The 15,869-nt window shown below is 55.8% G+C and overlaps 1 protein-coding gene across 1 annotated transcript in view; it reads left to right on the top strand.

Annotated features, from left to right (window-relative positions):
• DTX1 (deltex E3 ubiquitin ligase 1) overlaps positions 1-15,869 on the top strand; it is a 100,120-nt gene that overhangs the window by 44,089 nt on the left and 40,162 nt on the right. The window contains exon 3 of the mRNA XM_039505531.1: positions 8,107-8,788. Coding sequence (XP_039361465.1) covers positions 8,107-8,788 — 682 coding nt within the window. The remainder of the gene's footprint in view (positions 1-8,106; positions 8,789-15,869) is intronic.

Below are 15,869 nucleotides of genomic sequence, written 5' to 3'. Positions count from 1 at the left end.
CCCACAGGGGGCAGGACAAGCGGCCATGGGTTCCAACTACAGCAGAGCAGATTTAGATTAAATCTCAGGAAAATCTGCCTACCTGTAAGAACAGTTGGCCAGTGGAATAGACGCCCAGGGAGGTTGTGGAAGCTCCTTCCCTGGAGGTTTTTCAAAGGAAGCTGGAGCCATCTGTCTGGGATGGTTTAGACCCAACAACTCCTGCATCTTGGCAGGGGTGAGACTAGATGACCCTTGTGGGCCCTTCTAGCCCGATGGCTCTATGGTTCTGACGTCATGTTGGTGCATCACATGCAGCACAGCTCACAACGGTGGTGGTACCACTGGACTGGGGCTCCTGCAGCACCTGTCCAATTCTCCCCAGTTCCGTTGCTGAGAGCAGGAGCTTCTGAGCAGAGCTGGTTGGGAATTTTCTGATGAAATGGTTTCATTGGAAAATGCTGATTCCTCAAACCCAAAATGTTTTGCAGAAACAGCTCTGAGCTGACAAACTTTTGTGTTTTGGGAGGTTGCTGGAGAACCTGAGCCTCCGAGGTCCATGCCTCTGGGGCAGCCCCAGACCTAACCAGCTCCCTGCTCCCAGAACTGCAGCAAGGAGCTTGGAAGCCTTGAGAACCCCAGCTGGGTACACTTGCAGGGGAGATATACCCACCTGAGGGACCTGGCAGCCCTGGAAGTCTCAGCTCAAGCTCGGACTCTGAGTTTTAGAGTCCCCTGTCCCAGTCTCTCCCCTCGTCGAGCTCCTCATCCAGTTCTACTCCCCCTAGTCTCTGACTCCCAGTCTGCCCCCAGTGCTCCAGCCCCCATTCTAAATCTCCCTGCACAGGGAGTTCCAGCCTCCTTCACCTTTCCCCTCCACCAGCTCCTTGTCGGAGCTTAGCCTTCCCCTGCTACCGTCACACTGGCCCCTGGCCCCAGTTTCCTCGTCCGGCCTGTCCCAGTCTTTCCCCCACACCAACCTGACTCCTCACCTGATCTTTAGCTCCCTCCCACGCCCCAGTTCCCAGTCGCTACCCACCAGGCTCCTTGTCAAAATCTGTTCCTCTCCAGCCCTGCCACAGCTCCAGCTCTTGTCCCTAGCTGCATTCAGATCGGGCTGCCCCTCAGTCACGCTGCCTGCATGCCAGCAGGGTGACCATCGAGAGGTGACAGCTGCCTTGAGCAGCCAGGAGGAGCAATTGCATCTGGAAAGTTCTGCTCCTCCCTGGGGGCCTGACCTGGAGCATGCTCTGTAGGGATGGTGCATGTGCAGTCTGCACGAGGAGTTCCGTGGGGCTGGAGCATGCTCAGTGCAGATGCGCTCTGCAGAGAATTTAGCTGCCAAACTCTAACAAGTTTCTGTTGAGTGTGTGTGCATGGGAGCACGACAGCTTCTCAACCAAACGGTTGTAAGAACTTTTTTTAACATGGGCAAAATAACGTATTTCCCCTTAATCTCGTTCTCAGAAACAGCTGAGCCATTTTTGCCAAAACCGACCCTAAAAAATCAGCCTAAGGCAGAGCCCTGGCATGGGAAATCCAGTGAAGCTGGAGTTTGGCAAAGGTCTTAGCAACTGGGAACAGAATTTTATACTGGGGAGTGTCAGGACCCTTAAGAGCAGGTGGCGCCACTAGATTGCAGGATTAGCCAGTGGCAGTGATCAGTGATCAGCCAGTGGATTTATTGGCTAGCTGCCAGCGTGGGCAGGGCCAGCGATTGAAACCAATCAGGTTGCCTCCCTGCCCTCAGCTCCGCCTTTCTCCTTGTCAGTTATCCCTCCGCTGGAAGGGCTTGCAAAACCCACTTCCGGAACAGGCTGTATGTTCCCACGTGTGAACTGCTGCTGCTGGAATAACCTCTGGCAAGCCCAGTTCTCCACCCCTCTCGGCCCCTTCAGAGGCCAAGCTGGCCAGTGCAATAGCATCAATAATTCTATCCGAATGGACGTCTGCTTCTCGCTACCCCTCTCTCTGCACCCCGGACAAGGGGCAGTGCCCCCCGGACAAGGGGCAGCGCACCCCAGACAAGGCGCAGCGCCCCCCAGACAAGGGGCAGCGCCCCCCAGACAAGGCGCAGCGCACCCCGAACAAGGCGCAGCGCCCCCCAGACAAGGCGCAGCGCACCCCGAACAAGGCGCAGCGCCCCCCCAGACAAGGCGCAGCGCACCCCAGACAAGGTGCAGCGCACCCCAGACAAGGCGCAGTGCACCCCAGACAAGGTGCAGCGCACCCCAGACAAGGCGCAAAGCACCCCAAACAAGGCGCAGTGCATCCCAAACAAGGCGCAGCGCCCCCCGGACAAGGCGCAGTGCCCCCCAGACAAGGCGCAGCGCCCCCCAGTCAAGGCACAGCGCCCCCCAGACAAGGCGCAGCGCCCCCCAGTCAAGGCACAGCGCCCCCCAGACAAGGCGCAGCGCCCCCCAGTCAAGGCACAGCGCCCCCCGGACAAGGCGCAGCGCCCCCCGGACAAGGCACAGCGCCCCCCGGACAAGGCGCAGCGCCCCCCGGACAAGGCGCAGCGCCCCCCAGACAAGGCGCAGCGCACCCCAGACAAGGTGCAGCGCACCCCAGACAAGGCGCAGTGCATCCCAAACAAGGCGCAGCGCCCCCTGGACAAGGCGCAGCGCCCCCCAGTCAAGGCGCAGCGCCCCCCAGACAAGGCGCAGCGCCCCCCAGTCAAGGCGCAGCGCCCCCCAGACAAGGCGCAGCGCCCCCCGGTCAAGGCACAGCGCCCCCCGGACAAGGCGCAGCGCCCCCCGGACAAGGCGCAGCGCCCCCCGGACAAGGCGCAGCGCACTTCGGACAAGGCGCAGTGCACCCCAGACAAGGCGCAGCGCCCCCCAGACAAGGCGCAGCGCCCCCCAGTCAAGGCGCAGCTCCCCCCAGTCACGGCACAGCGCCCCCCAGACAAGGCGCAGCGCACTTCGGACAAGGCGCAGTGCACCCCAGACAAGGCGCAGCGCCCCCCGGACAAGGCGCAGTGCCCCCCAGACAAGGCGCAGTGCCCCCCAGACAAGGCGCAGTGCACCCCAGACAAGGCGCAGTGCCCCCCGGACAAGGCGCAAAGCACCCCAGACAAGGCGCAGTGCATCCCACACAAGGTGCAGTGCACCCCGGACAAGGCGCAGTGCACCCCAGACAAGGCGCAGTGCACCTCGGACAAGGCGCAGTGCACCCCGGACAAGGCGCAGTGCACCCCAGTCAAGGCACAGCGCCCCCCAGACAAGGCGCAGCGCACCTCGGACAAGGTGCAGTGCACCCCAGACAAGGCGCAGTGCACCCCAGACAAGGCGCAGTGCACCTCGGACAAGGCGCAGCGCACCTCGGACAAGGCGCAGCGCCCCCCAGACAAGGCGCAGTGCACCCCAGACAAGGTGCAGCGCACCCCAGACAAGGCGCAAAGCACCCCAAACAAGGCGCAGTGCATCCCAAACAAGGCGCAGCGCCCCCTGAACAAGGCGCAGCGCCCCCTGAACAAGGCGCAGCGCCCCCCAGACAAGGCGCAGCGCCCCCCAGACAAGGCGCAGCGCCCCCCAGACAAGGCGCAGCGCACCTCGGACAAGGTGCAGTGCACCCCAGACAAGGCGCAGTGCACCTCGGACAAGGCGCAGTGCACCCCAGTCAAGGCACAGCGCCCCCCGGACAAGGCGCAGTGCACCCCAGACAAGGCACAGCGCACCCCAGACAAGGCGCAGTGCACCCCAAACAAGGCGCAGCGCCCCCTGGACAAGGCGCAGTGCACCCCAGCTGGAAAAGGAGGGCCGGGGCTAGGAGATTCCAGCTAGCCAAGCACTCTGATCATTCACTGCGTGGTAAGTGCTTTATAACTAGAGAAGGGACCAAGGACTGGTGCAGCCTTCAGATCTGTGTCCTCAGTTAGGTCTCAGCTCTCCCCAAAGCTGGGGCCTCTTTGGATCTGGGGTTTGGTTCAGGCTGGTCTATGCTGAGACCTCCTGGCCAAGGAGGAACCTGAACTCTCCTCCCAAGCTGTCTCTTCAGTTCATGTCGAAAGACTCGTCTTCCCCTCCAGCCAATGATCCACACAGTCTCCTCTGTAACAAAACAATCCAGCCCCCCAGCCAAGACTCCCAGTGCCCTGAACCCTGCTCATTGTAACTCCCCAACAACTTGGGGTGCACTGTTGCCTGCTGCATGGGAGCCTGCAGAAAGTACTGGCACTCGCCTGCAGCAGCTGCAGAGCTCTGTGACCCTTTTGTACCAGCTGTGCCACATCCAAATGAGCTGCATTGCAGCAGCTTTTCACTGCCAGCCTCCACATCCTGCCCTCTTCATCCATCACTGCTCCCTCCCGTGTGGTCCTACCTAGACAGAGCAGCCAGTTAGCTCTCGCTCTCATTTTCCATAATCTCTCTCTCTCTTTCAGTCTCCTTTGAAGATGGGGGGTGGGGGGGGGGGAGAGAAGGAGACCAGAAAATGTGGGTGCAGGGTGGAGTAGTAAGGGTACTAGAAACATTGATCTGGCTAAATGAACAGGAGGACTTGTGGCACCTGAGAGACTAACAAATTTATTTGAGCATAAGCTTTCGTGAGCTACAGCTCACTTCTTCGGATGCATAGACTGGAACATATAGTAAGGAGATATATACACCTACAGAGAACATGAAAAGGTGGGAGCTGCCATACCAACTCTAAGAGGCTAATTAATTAAGATGAGCTGTTATCAGCAGGAGAAAAAAAACTTTTGTAGTGATAATCAAGATGGCCTATTTCGGACAGTTGACAAGAAGGTGTGAGGATACTTAACATGGGGAAATAGAGGCAATTTGTGTAATGACCCAGCCATTCCCAGTCTCTATTCAAGCCCAAATTAATGGTATCTAGTTTGCAAATTAATTCCAGTTCAGCAGTTTCTCATTGGAGTCTGTTTTTGAAGCTTTTCTGTTGCAAAATTGCCACCTTTAAGTCTGTTACTGAGTGGCCAGAGAGGTTGAAGTGTTCTCCTACTGGTTTTTGAATGTTATGATTCCTGATGTCAGATTTGTGTCCATTATTCTTTTGATCTGGCTGATTTCCTTTCACTTAAGGCCACATCTTCTCAGGGATTTCAGCCACTGGTGGAGCTGCATTGGTACAACCAGCTAGTGTAGACATGGTTGAAGATGGGGCAGCCTGCTCCAATTTGAATCATGCTGTGCTGGTGTAGCGTGCCTACATGAGGGTTGGCACAGGTGCAGCTATGCCAGTGGCTGAAACCCCAGTGTAGACAAGCATTGATATTAATACAGTCACCAGATTCCTGTGTTCACACCAGCTCACTTGGGTTTCCAATGAAGCCAAGTGACAGCCATGGGTATCCTGCCAAAGGGGATTCAGGGCACCACGTAGTCTGTCTACACTGCGGTCGAAGGCGTGATGGCAGCCGGGGCTGACACACCCGCGCTAGCTCTAATCTAGCTAGCTCAGCTAAAAATAGCAATGGAGACGTGGCAGCGTGAGCGGCAGCACGGGTGTGAGCCCAGAGTCTCAGGTGCGCTGCCTTGTTTCACACTGAAGCAGCAAAGAATCCTGTGGCACCTTATAGACTAACAGAAGTTTTGCAGCATGAGCTTTCGTGGGTGAATACCCACTTCTTCGGATGCAAGTAGTGGAAATTTCCAGGGACAGGTGTGTATATATAAGCAAGCAAGAAGCAAGCTAGAGATAATGAGGTTAGATCAATCAGGGAGGATGGGGCCCTGTTCCAGCAGCTGAGGTGTGAAAGCCAAGGGAGGAGAAACTGGTTCTGTAATTGGCAAGCCATTCACAGTCTTTGTTTAGTCCTAAGCTGATGGTGTTAAATTTGCAGATGAATTGGAGCTCAGCAGTTTCTCTTTGAAGTCTGGTCCTAAAGTTTTTTTGTTGTAAGATGGCCACCTTAACATCTGCTATTGTGTGGCCAGGGAGGTTGAAGTGTTCTCCTACAGGTTTTTGTATATTGCCATTCCTAATGTCTGATTTGTGTCCATTTATCCTTTTCCTTAGAGACTGTCCAGTTTGGCCGATGTACATAGCAGAGGGGCATTGCTGGCATATGATGGCATATATTACATTGGTGGACGTGCAGGTGAATGAACCGGTGATGGTGTGGCTGATCTGGTTAGGTCCTGTGATGGTGTTGCTGGTGTAGATATGTGGGCAGAGTTGGCATCGAGGTTTGTTGCATGGGTTGGTTCCTGAGCTAGAGTTACTATGGTGCGGTGTGCAGTTGTTGGTGAGAATATGCTTCAGGTTGGCAGGTTGTCTGTGGGCGAGGACTGGCCTACCACCCAAGGCCTGTGAAAGTGTGGGATCATTGTCCAGGATGGGTTGTAGATCCCTGATGATGCGTTGGAGGGGTTTGAGCTGGGGACTGTATGTGATGGCCAGTGGAGTCCTGTTGGTTTCTTTATTGGGTTTGTCTTGCAGAAGGAGGTTTCTGGGTACACATCTGGCTCTGTTTCACACTGAGGCGACAGTTCCCTAATTACTGTCCTTTCCCACAAATATTGAGGGAGTGGAAAATAATGAAGAGGACAGGTCGCTGATTCAGAGCATTCTGGATTTCTTGGTAAATGGTGCAAGCAAACAGTATGTATTTTCATATGGCTCTGTGTAAACGTATACACCTAGGAACAAAGAATGGCAGCTGTACTTACTGGGTGGGGGACTCTATCCTGGGGTGCAGGATTTGGGGGTCGTGGTGGCTAATCAGCTGAATGTGAGCTCCGGGTGCAACACTGTGCCCAAAAGAGCCAACACAGTTCTGGAATGTATGAACAAGGGCATCTCAAATAGGAGCAGAGAGGTTATTTCACCTCTGTATTTGGCACCGGTGTGACCACTGCTGGAATCCCGTGTCCAGTTCTGGTGCCCACAGTTCAAGGCAGATGTTGATAAATTGGAGAAGGGTCAGTAAAAAGCATGGGCTCTGAGACTCTCCCCACTCATGGGGTCTCAGAGGCTGGGCTCCAGACCAAGCCCAAACGTCTACACAGCAATTTTTAGCCCTGCAGCTGGAGACCCCCAAGCCCAAGTGAGCTGACCTGGGCCAGTTGTGGCCATGCCGCGCGTCTTTTATTGCAGTGTAGACGTACCCAAAGAGAAGGTTCAGGGGTGACGTGGTCACAATCTATAAGTACCTACATGGGAAACCAGTATTTACTAATGGGCTCTCCACTCTAGCAGGGAATGGTCTAACATGGTCCCATGGCTGGAAGTTGAAGCCAGACACATTCAGACTGGAAACCAGGTGTACATTTTTTGATCGTGTTGGAGCCTGATGTGGTGTGTGTGTGGGGGCTCCGTGACCAATGGCTTATGCAATATGTGGGGGCCTTCTGTGGCTTGTGTGGTTGGTAATGGGGAAATGGAACCTTTCACAGGCAGGTCACCGACTCTAGCTGCGTCGAAGTGCTGGTGTTCCATAGCTTGTGTGGAGTGAGTTTGTTCAGACCATTTCCTAGGGCTCAGGTGTTGAACCCACAAAACCCACTGTCACTAGTTAACACTAACTGGCTCCTGGTTGGCACTGAACCAAGCACTGAATGGCCCATTGAGACTGAACCCCCTACCTGTTCCATGGGTGGGCCCCCCAAATCAGGGCTGAGCCCCACGGGGATGGGGGAACCGTGTTCTGCCACTCCCTGTGCTGACCTTGATGCCCAGGTGCTGACTTGCCGCTCTGTTACTCCAGTGCAACTCTGGGTTCCAGTGGAATTACCCTGGCATCAGCTTGGAGTAAAGCCAGGGTAACCCCATGCCTACCCCGGGACGAGGGGCAGATTGGGCTCAGGATAGAGCTGTTTGTAATAATATAAGTGGGTTTTGCTTCCAGTAATTCTAGAGGGCCAGAATCTCAGCAGGTGTAAATTGGTATTGCTGCATTGAAATCAGCGCTGATTTACACCAGCTGAGGATCCGGCCCTGATGGGTGTAAAAAGCCCAGGGTGATAGCTGGGAACAAGCTCTGCTCAAGTGTTAGGAAAGCCAGGGCTTGAAGGACCATCCCAGTCTCACCTGGAGAGGTCTCCCCGGCTGACCTGGATTGGCCAGGCTCACCTCAGAGGGCTCCGTTCTTCACACGAGCTGGTGTGTCTGACCCATGCAGAGGAACTCAGCATCCCTTTTCTGTGTTCTTCTTTCCCGCAGGGACCATGCGCCCAGTGAGGAGGAACTTCTATGACCCCTCCTCGGCCCCTGGGAAGGGGATCGTGTGGGAGTGGGAGAACGACAACAACTCCTGGACCCCCTATGACATGGATATTTGCATCACCATCCAGAATGCCTATGAGAAGCAGCACCCGTGGCTGGACCTCTCCTCCCTGGGCTTCTGCTACCTGATCTACTTCAATAGCATGTCGCAGATGAACCGGCAGACGCAGCGGAAGCGCCGACTCCGGCGCCGCATGGACCTGGCGTACCCACTCACCATGGGCTCCATCCCCAAGTCCCAGTCCTGGCCTGTAGGCACCAACTCCGGGCAACCGTGTTCCTGCCAGCAGTGCCTTCTGGTCAATAGCACCAGGGCAGCCTCCAATGCCATCCTGGCCTCGCAGCGGAGGAAGGTGTATGTGGGGAACAGCAATGGGACTCTGACTGTTAGGCAGAGCAACACTTTCAACGGCACAGCATTGTGGTCTGCGGGCACCATGCCAACTGGGGGGACAGCTAAGATGGAGCAGGTCCGGTCCCCTAGCGGCATGCAAGTGACCACCTTCTCCCGAAGCCAGAGCGCGCCCACTGGCACCCAGCTTCCTGGGCAGAACAACCTGAACAGGCCTGGCACGCAGCGGGTTGCAATACTGAGTACCAGGGCCTCCATCCCACCAGGGTAAGGATCCATCCCTCTTGTGGCTTCAGTGGCGAGGCAGTGGGGGTAGCTACTGAAGGGCAGATGTGGAGCCAGGTCACATTATAGGGCTGTTAAAATGGTCCCTGAGCCATAGTGCCTATGGTGATATATGGCCTGCATGTTTATGTAGTCTGGCATCCTCTGCCCTGTTGCACTCAGAGACCCTCAGCTCTCATCTGGAGCAGACGCACCCTCCTGAGTAGATGATGGAATTCAGTTTCTGTTCTTTCAAACATGGGGCCTGATTCTCTTCTCTCTTATGCCTGGGTAAATCAGGAGTGACTTCACTGAAGTCAGTGGCGTAACACTGGGGTCAAGCCAGTGTAAGTGAGAGGAGAACCAGATGCCTGGTGTCCGCTATGCTACTTGGCTAGCGGAGTCCAAACCTGGCATGGAAGGAACACCCCTCCCTGGTGGGATTCAGTTTTCATGTTCTGTCAATCTTGATAACCCTCCTCTGCTCCACCAATGACATCTAGCCCTGCCCTGGGGGGAACCCCACCATTCCTGAAGGTGACATGGGGATTCTGTGCCTTACAGATCAAATATATTGAGAGAGCAGTTCCATGGCCATGACTGCGGACTTGTGCAGACACTGTTCTATGTGATCACGTGTCACCCTTTTCCAGGCTTCCATCCTGTCCAACGAGGGGCCTGTGTCACTTGGTATTTCCTGGAGGGGGCTCTGCATTGTTCTTTAGGTGTGTTCATTGTCAGAGAGCCTGACATTCCTGACTAGCTCCACGCAGCTCCCCGGGGGCCCACACATGGTGCTACACCCCTCCCCTACTTCCAGTGGGGAAAGCCAGGATGAATTCATGGGACGGCTTTCCACATGGAACCAGTAACAGACCACAAGAGGAGGGCCAGGGTGGCTGGCACCAGAGTGGGATGGGAAGGGAAGAGCTGGGTGTGGTGGGCAGTCCTGGAACTTGACAAGAATATAACCTAGTTGAAGTCTCCCTGGCCCCATCAAGATCCGTCTGTTCCCCTCTCCTCCATGTCCTTCTTCCCAGTAACATACACAGTCCGGTCTGGGCGGAGGAAACCTTCTCCCTTTGGAGCTCCTAGACCCGTGGGCATGGTAGCCATCCTGTGCCTAAGTGGACTGTGTGGGGTCCCTCCTGGGCCCCATTAGCCCAGTCAAAGGGGTCGTTGCAGATCTGCTCCAGCCCAGCAGCTCGTCCCACCTCTGCAGGGTGCGCAGCCCCACATGGCCAGCCACATGGCGCGCTGACCACAGACCCGGCTCCTGGGCCGGTGGCTGGTGAGAGCAGGGACAGGCTGTGCTGTATTTCTGAGCAGCCCTGAACTGGCAGGTGCTGGCCCGGGCCAAGGGGAGACAGAAAGGGCTGTTGTTCCAAGGAGGATGTCAGGCGCCGTGCCCTGCCGTGCAGCCTTGCAGAGCCTGGGCCATGCAACCAGTGGCGGCTCCAGGCACCAGCGCTCCAAGCGCATGTCCGGGGCGGCAAGCCGTGGGGGCGCCCTGCCAGTCCCTGTGAGGGTGGCAGTCAGGCAGCCTTCAGCGGCTTGTCTGCAGGAGGTCCACCAGTCCTGCAGATTCAGCGGCAATTTGGCGGCGGGTACACCAAAGGCGCGGGACTGGCGGACCTCCCGCAGGCAAGCTGCCAAATCTGCGGGACCGGGGACCTCCTGCTGGCAAGCCGCCGAAGGCTGCACAGCAAAAAAGCTAGAGCCGCCCCTGCTTGCAACCGCCCGCCCCCCATGCAGAGCTGAAGAGCCGGGGGCGGGGGGGGGGTGTCTGACTGACACTGGGGGTCGCGCTGCCTGAGGGGTCGGCTCTGTGCGCTGAAAGTTGTGTGGTCTTGTTGCTGTGGCAACCGGGCCCAGGTGCAGTGGGCTGTAAACACAAGGGGATTCTCCCGGCATTGCTAAGTGTCAGCTCCTGCTTCTTGCTCTCAATCTCCCAGTCTCATTCCTCCTCCATCCCTAGTCCCCCACCCTCACGATCTGATTTAGTGCATCCTTAATTTGCAGTGCTAGGGCCCATCAACCCCCCCCAGCAGCTCAATGGACTGTAGCTAGATAGACAGATGGATAGAGTGAGTGGATGGGAAGGAGGGATGAGGACTGGGCTGGAGGGATAGAGGTGATGGATGGAGGAGAGAGATGGGGAAGGAGGAGAGGGATGGGAAGGGAGAGATGGAGGCGGGATGGGGATGGATGAATGGATGGATAGAAGGAAGGCCTGGGGATGGAGGGCAGGGATGGGGAGGGAAGGGAGGGAGGTGGAGGGATGGGGATGGAGGGAGAGGAGGGATGAAGGGAGGGAGCCCCAGTAACACTAGCAGCAAGGCTCAGAGGGGGGTGCCTTGCCCAGGGCTGTAGACCCAGTCAAAATAATCCAGAGCTTTGGTGTGGTGTGTGGGGGGGGCTCAGTCCCTGCTCTCTGTGCTGGGAGGCGCGATGCAGCCAAGTCTGAGCAGTGCTTCCAGTGGGCTTGCAGAGCCCATCAGGGACCATCCCTGTTCTTCTCAGGGTCTGATGCTCCTTGCAACCATGCCATGAGACATGCTGGAGATGCAGGGGCATGGCTCTGTGTCCATGTTGGTTGGACATTAATCCCGTGGGTTTATCTGGGTTTGCTGTCAGACTGTAGAGCTCTTGGGTTGGGTAGTGCTGCTATTGCCAATCAGGGATCAGCTTCACTGGGCAGGGTAGACCACTAGCCTGGGACTCGGGGAGACCTGGGTTCTCTTCTTGGCTCTGCCATTGGCCTGCTGGGTGACCCTGGACAAGTCATTTCACCTCTCAGAGCCTCAGTTTCCCCATCTCCTTCTTTGGAGAGTGCTTTGAGATCTATGAATGAAAGGTGCTATAAAAAGCTAGAATATTATTCTTCATATTGGACTGGGCTTCATCACTATTCTGGGTCCATCCCTGGTCAATATCTGGGCTTAGATACCAGGCTGGTAGATGCCTGAGAAATATCTTTGCTAGCTAGGGTCAGATCCTCAACTCGTGTAACTTGGCCCAGATGTGCTGAAATAATGGAGCTGTGCTGAGTCCCATGAGTTGAGGAGCTGCCCCAGAACCCATACGGGGGGAGGGATGGCTCAGTGGTTTGAGCCTTGGCCTGCTAAACCCAGCGTTGTGAGTTCAATCCTTGAGGGGGCCATTTAGGGATCTGGGGCAAAAATCTGTCTGGGGATTGGTCCTGCTTTGAGCAGGGGGTTGGACTAAATACCTCCTGAGGTCCCTTCCAACCCTGATATAGGCAGTCAGCTGGGCTAGCACATTCATCCCAGGACCATCGTGGTCAATTAGTCTGATCCACTGGATCACACAGCCTCAAGAACTGCCCCTCAGTAACACCTGACGAAAGCAGAGCCAGCCTGACTCAGACACGACTTCCCCCTCCCTGCTTTGCACACTGAGCAGCAGAGCCACCCCCAGCCCTTCTCCAATCAGCCTGAGAAATGTATTGGAACAAGCTGTCCTAGCCTGACTCTCGTAGCCTCTGTCCGTGATGAACCAGGCAACTCTCTGAGATCCCTCGAAGCCCTGTCAGCACTGAATCACTCCGAGGCGGTGGAGCATGTTCTGCTCTTCGGTACCCCAGGGAAGCTCGCTGAGGGCAAGGCGGGTTCCCTGGGGACTTTTCCCAATGGAAGAAGCTTTCTACGTCGTTATATCTAACTCGAGGCTCTTTCCTGGCCTGCCCCCTGTGAATTAAGCAGAGAGGGCCGGCTCCTCAGCTGGTGCCAATTGGTAGAACTCCACTGAAGTCAGTGGAGCGGTGCTGATTTACACAGCTGAGGAGCTGGCCCCCTGGGGATGAGGGAGCTGCAGATGAGTCTAAACTAGGTCCTCAGCAGGCCTGCCAGGTGCGTGTCCCCCTAGGTCAATCCTACAGGCCCCGTGTTCCACTCCCTCCCGCGTGGTCCCTTCAGCAGCCCTCGCTGCCTTGGCTTCCCTTTAATTCTGCAGCATTCACTTGACAAGCCTCTTGCATTCCTCGTCCTCTGGGGACTTTCTTTTCCTTCCACTTCCTGAGCTCTTCCCATTCCAGAGGTGTCTCTCTCCCCTCCTCCCCTCCTTAGCTCTGCTTTTCGGCCCTGGCACCCTCAGGCAAACCAGTGCCTGTTTTCAGTCCCCAGGAGCGACCTGGCGAATGATGTCAGGAGATAAACCCGATTGGATTAACTGTAAAACCTCAGTTAATCCAAGGCCATGAGTGAGGCAGACGCAGTCCCCAGCCCCGCCTCACTAACACCCAGGGGCTGTGTATATATTCATACCCCACTGGGAGCCTCTCAGCATGGAGGTGGGGAGGGATGTGATGGAAAATTGCAGAGCTGGAGAGACCCGGCACTCGGATGGGCAGCCTGGGGAAGATTAGCCCTCCAGTGCGGTTGGTCCATTGCTGGCACTGGGGTTTCTGGGGACAGAAAGGGTTCGTCAGCTCAGCATAGCCTCATTGACTCAGTGGAGCTGCTGATTTACATCAGCTGAGGATCTGGCCCATCCAGGGGCGGCTCTAGTAATTTGGCCACCCCAAGCAGGGCGGCATGCCGCAGGGGGCGCGCTGCCGGTCCCGCGGCTCCGCGGGACCTCTTGCAGGCGCGCCTGCGGAGGGTGCGCTGGGAGGGCAGCAGGTGGCTCCGGTGGACCTTCTGCAGTCATGCCTGCGGGAGGTCCACCCGAGCCACGGGACCGGCAAACCCTCCGCAATTATGCCTGCGGGAGGTCCGCTGGTCCCGTGCCTCCGGTGGACCTCCCGCAGGCATAACTGCGGAAGGTCCGCCGGAGCCGCCTGCCGCCCTAACGGCAAAATGCCGCCCCAAGCGCGCGCTTGGCACGCTGGGGTCTGGAGCCAGCCCTGGGCCCATCGATTCCAAGCAGACGGATGCAATCCAGCAACACTCCCTGAATGGGAAATTCAGACTATTCCAGCTTCTTCAGCCCTCTGTTTCTGCCACCTCATATCCAAAACGCTCCCCAGGCCTCGGGGGGAACTGAGAGCAGCCTTCAAACGGGGAAAGGAGATGCGGAGGAGATGGGTCCAGAGACTGGAAATGGCCCATGGAGATTTCTGGCTCGAGCCCAGTCCATGTCAGCTGGTGGCCTGTGTGAAATGAACTGGCAGGTCTAAGTCCAGTTCTGACATCACCCAGGCTGCAATTCGCTCACCCTGGGTGGGGGTGTCAGCATAGGAGGCAAGGACTGAATGCAGCATGGAGGATGAATGGTCACCCTTCCAGGTCAGAGTCGGGGCATGCAGGCAGTGTGGCAGGGGAGGAGTTTTCATTGTGCTCTATCTGTTCTGCACATAAACAAAGAGTTGTGGTCTCCAAGGGGCTCCCAACACTTCACTTCTCGCCAGTACTAAAGTGCCTTTGCCAGGGTGGAGGAGGATACAACCCAGAATGTAGCTGACCGGTTAGGTGGGAACAAATCATAGAATCATGGAATATCAGGGTTGGAAGGGACCTCAGGAGGTATCTAGTCCCACCCCCTGCTCAAAGCAGGACCAAACCCAACTAAATCATCCCAGCCAGGGTTTTGTCAAGCCGGGCCTTAAAAACCTCTAAGGAAGGAGATTCCACCACCTCCCTAGGGAACCCATTCCAGTGCTTCACCACCCTCCTAGTGAAATAGTGTTTCCTAATATCCAGCCTAAACCTTCACCACTGCAACTTGAGACCATTGCTCCTTGTTCTGTCATCTTCTACTACTGAGAACAGTCTGGATCCATCCTCTTTGGAACCCCCTTTCAGGTAGTTGAAAGCAGCTATCAAATCCCCCCTCATTCTTCTCTTCTGCAGACTATATAATCCCAGTTCCCTCAGCCTCTCCTCGTAAGTCATGTGCTCCAGCCCCCTAATCATTTTTGTTGCCCTCCGCTGGACTCTTTCCAATTTTTCCACATCCTTCTTGTACTGTGGGGCCGAAAACTGGACACAGTACTCCAGATGAGGCCTCACCAATGTCCAATAGAGGGGAATGATCATGTCTCTCGATCTGCTGGCAATGCGCCTACTTATACAGCCCAAAATGCCATTAGCCCTCCTGGCAACAAGGGCACACTGTCGACTCATATCCAGCTTCTCGTCCAATGTAACCCCTAGGTCCTTTTCTGCAGAACTGCTGCCCAGCCATTTGGTCCCTATTCTGTAGCAGTAGATGGGATTCTTCCATCCTAAGTGCAGGACTCTTCATTTGTCCTTGTTGAACCTCATCAGATTTCTCTTGACCCAGTCCTCTAATTTGTCCCTCTGTATCCTATCCCTACCCTCCAGCGTATCTACCACTCCTCCCAGTTTAGTGTCATCTGCAAACTTGCTGAGGGTGCAGTCCACACCATCCTCCAGATCATTAATGAAGATATTGAACAAAACCGGCCCCAGGACCGACCCTTGGGGCACTCCGCTTGATACCGGCTGCCAACTAGACATGGAGCCATTGATCACTACCCGTTGAGCCCGACGATCTAGCCAGCTTTCTATCCACCTTATAATCCACTCATCCAATCCAGACTTCTTTAACTTGCTGGCAAGAATACTATGGGAGACCGTATCAAAATCTTTGCTAAAGTCGAGGAATAACACGTCCACTGCTTTCCCCTCATCCACAGAGCCAGTTATTTCGTCATAGAAGGCAATTAGGTTAGTCAGGCATGACTTGCCCTTGGTGAATCCATGCTGACTGGATCTAATCAGAAGAGAATTACTAAGTAATGCATACGGGTGCCAATACTCTAGTGAGTAATAGCCTGGTTTCCCTGAGAACAGACCTCCTGAGTTAGTTAGACGGGAGATCAGACTAGTTGATCACAATGGTGCTTTCTGGCTTTATAATCTATGAACACACTCAGGCTTCCTACCATCAAGCCACAAAGATGGCAGACGTGGGAGATGCCCAGATCTCATGGATTTTGATTTGAGTTGAATGTTTTGAGCGCTAGAGCCCTGCGTGAGGGAGGAATCAGCTCACAAATAGCAAACAGCCAGCTCCCTGGCGTCAGCAGAATCCCAATGGCTGGCAGCAGTAATGGGTTCCCTCTGGGGTCAGTGCTGGGCTGGCTGGTGTGCAATAT

This window comes from Mauremys reevesii, linkage group 18, assembly GCF_016161935.1.
Source record: "Mauremys reevesii isolate NIE-2019 linkage group 18, ASM1616193v1, whole genome shotgun sequence".
NCBI classification, from domain to species: domain Eukaryota; kingdom Metazoa; phylum Chordata; order Testudines; family Geoemydidae; genus Mauremys; species Mauremys reevesii.
Note: the sequence above shows the minus strand (reverse complement) of the source record. Positions and strands in the feature narration are given on the sequence as shown.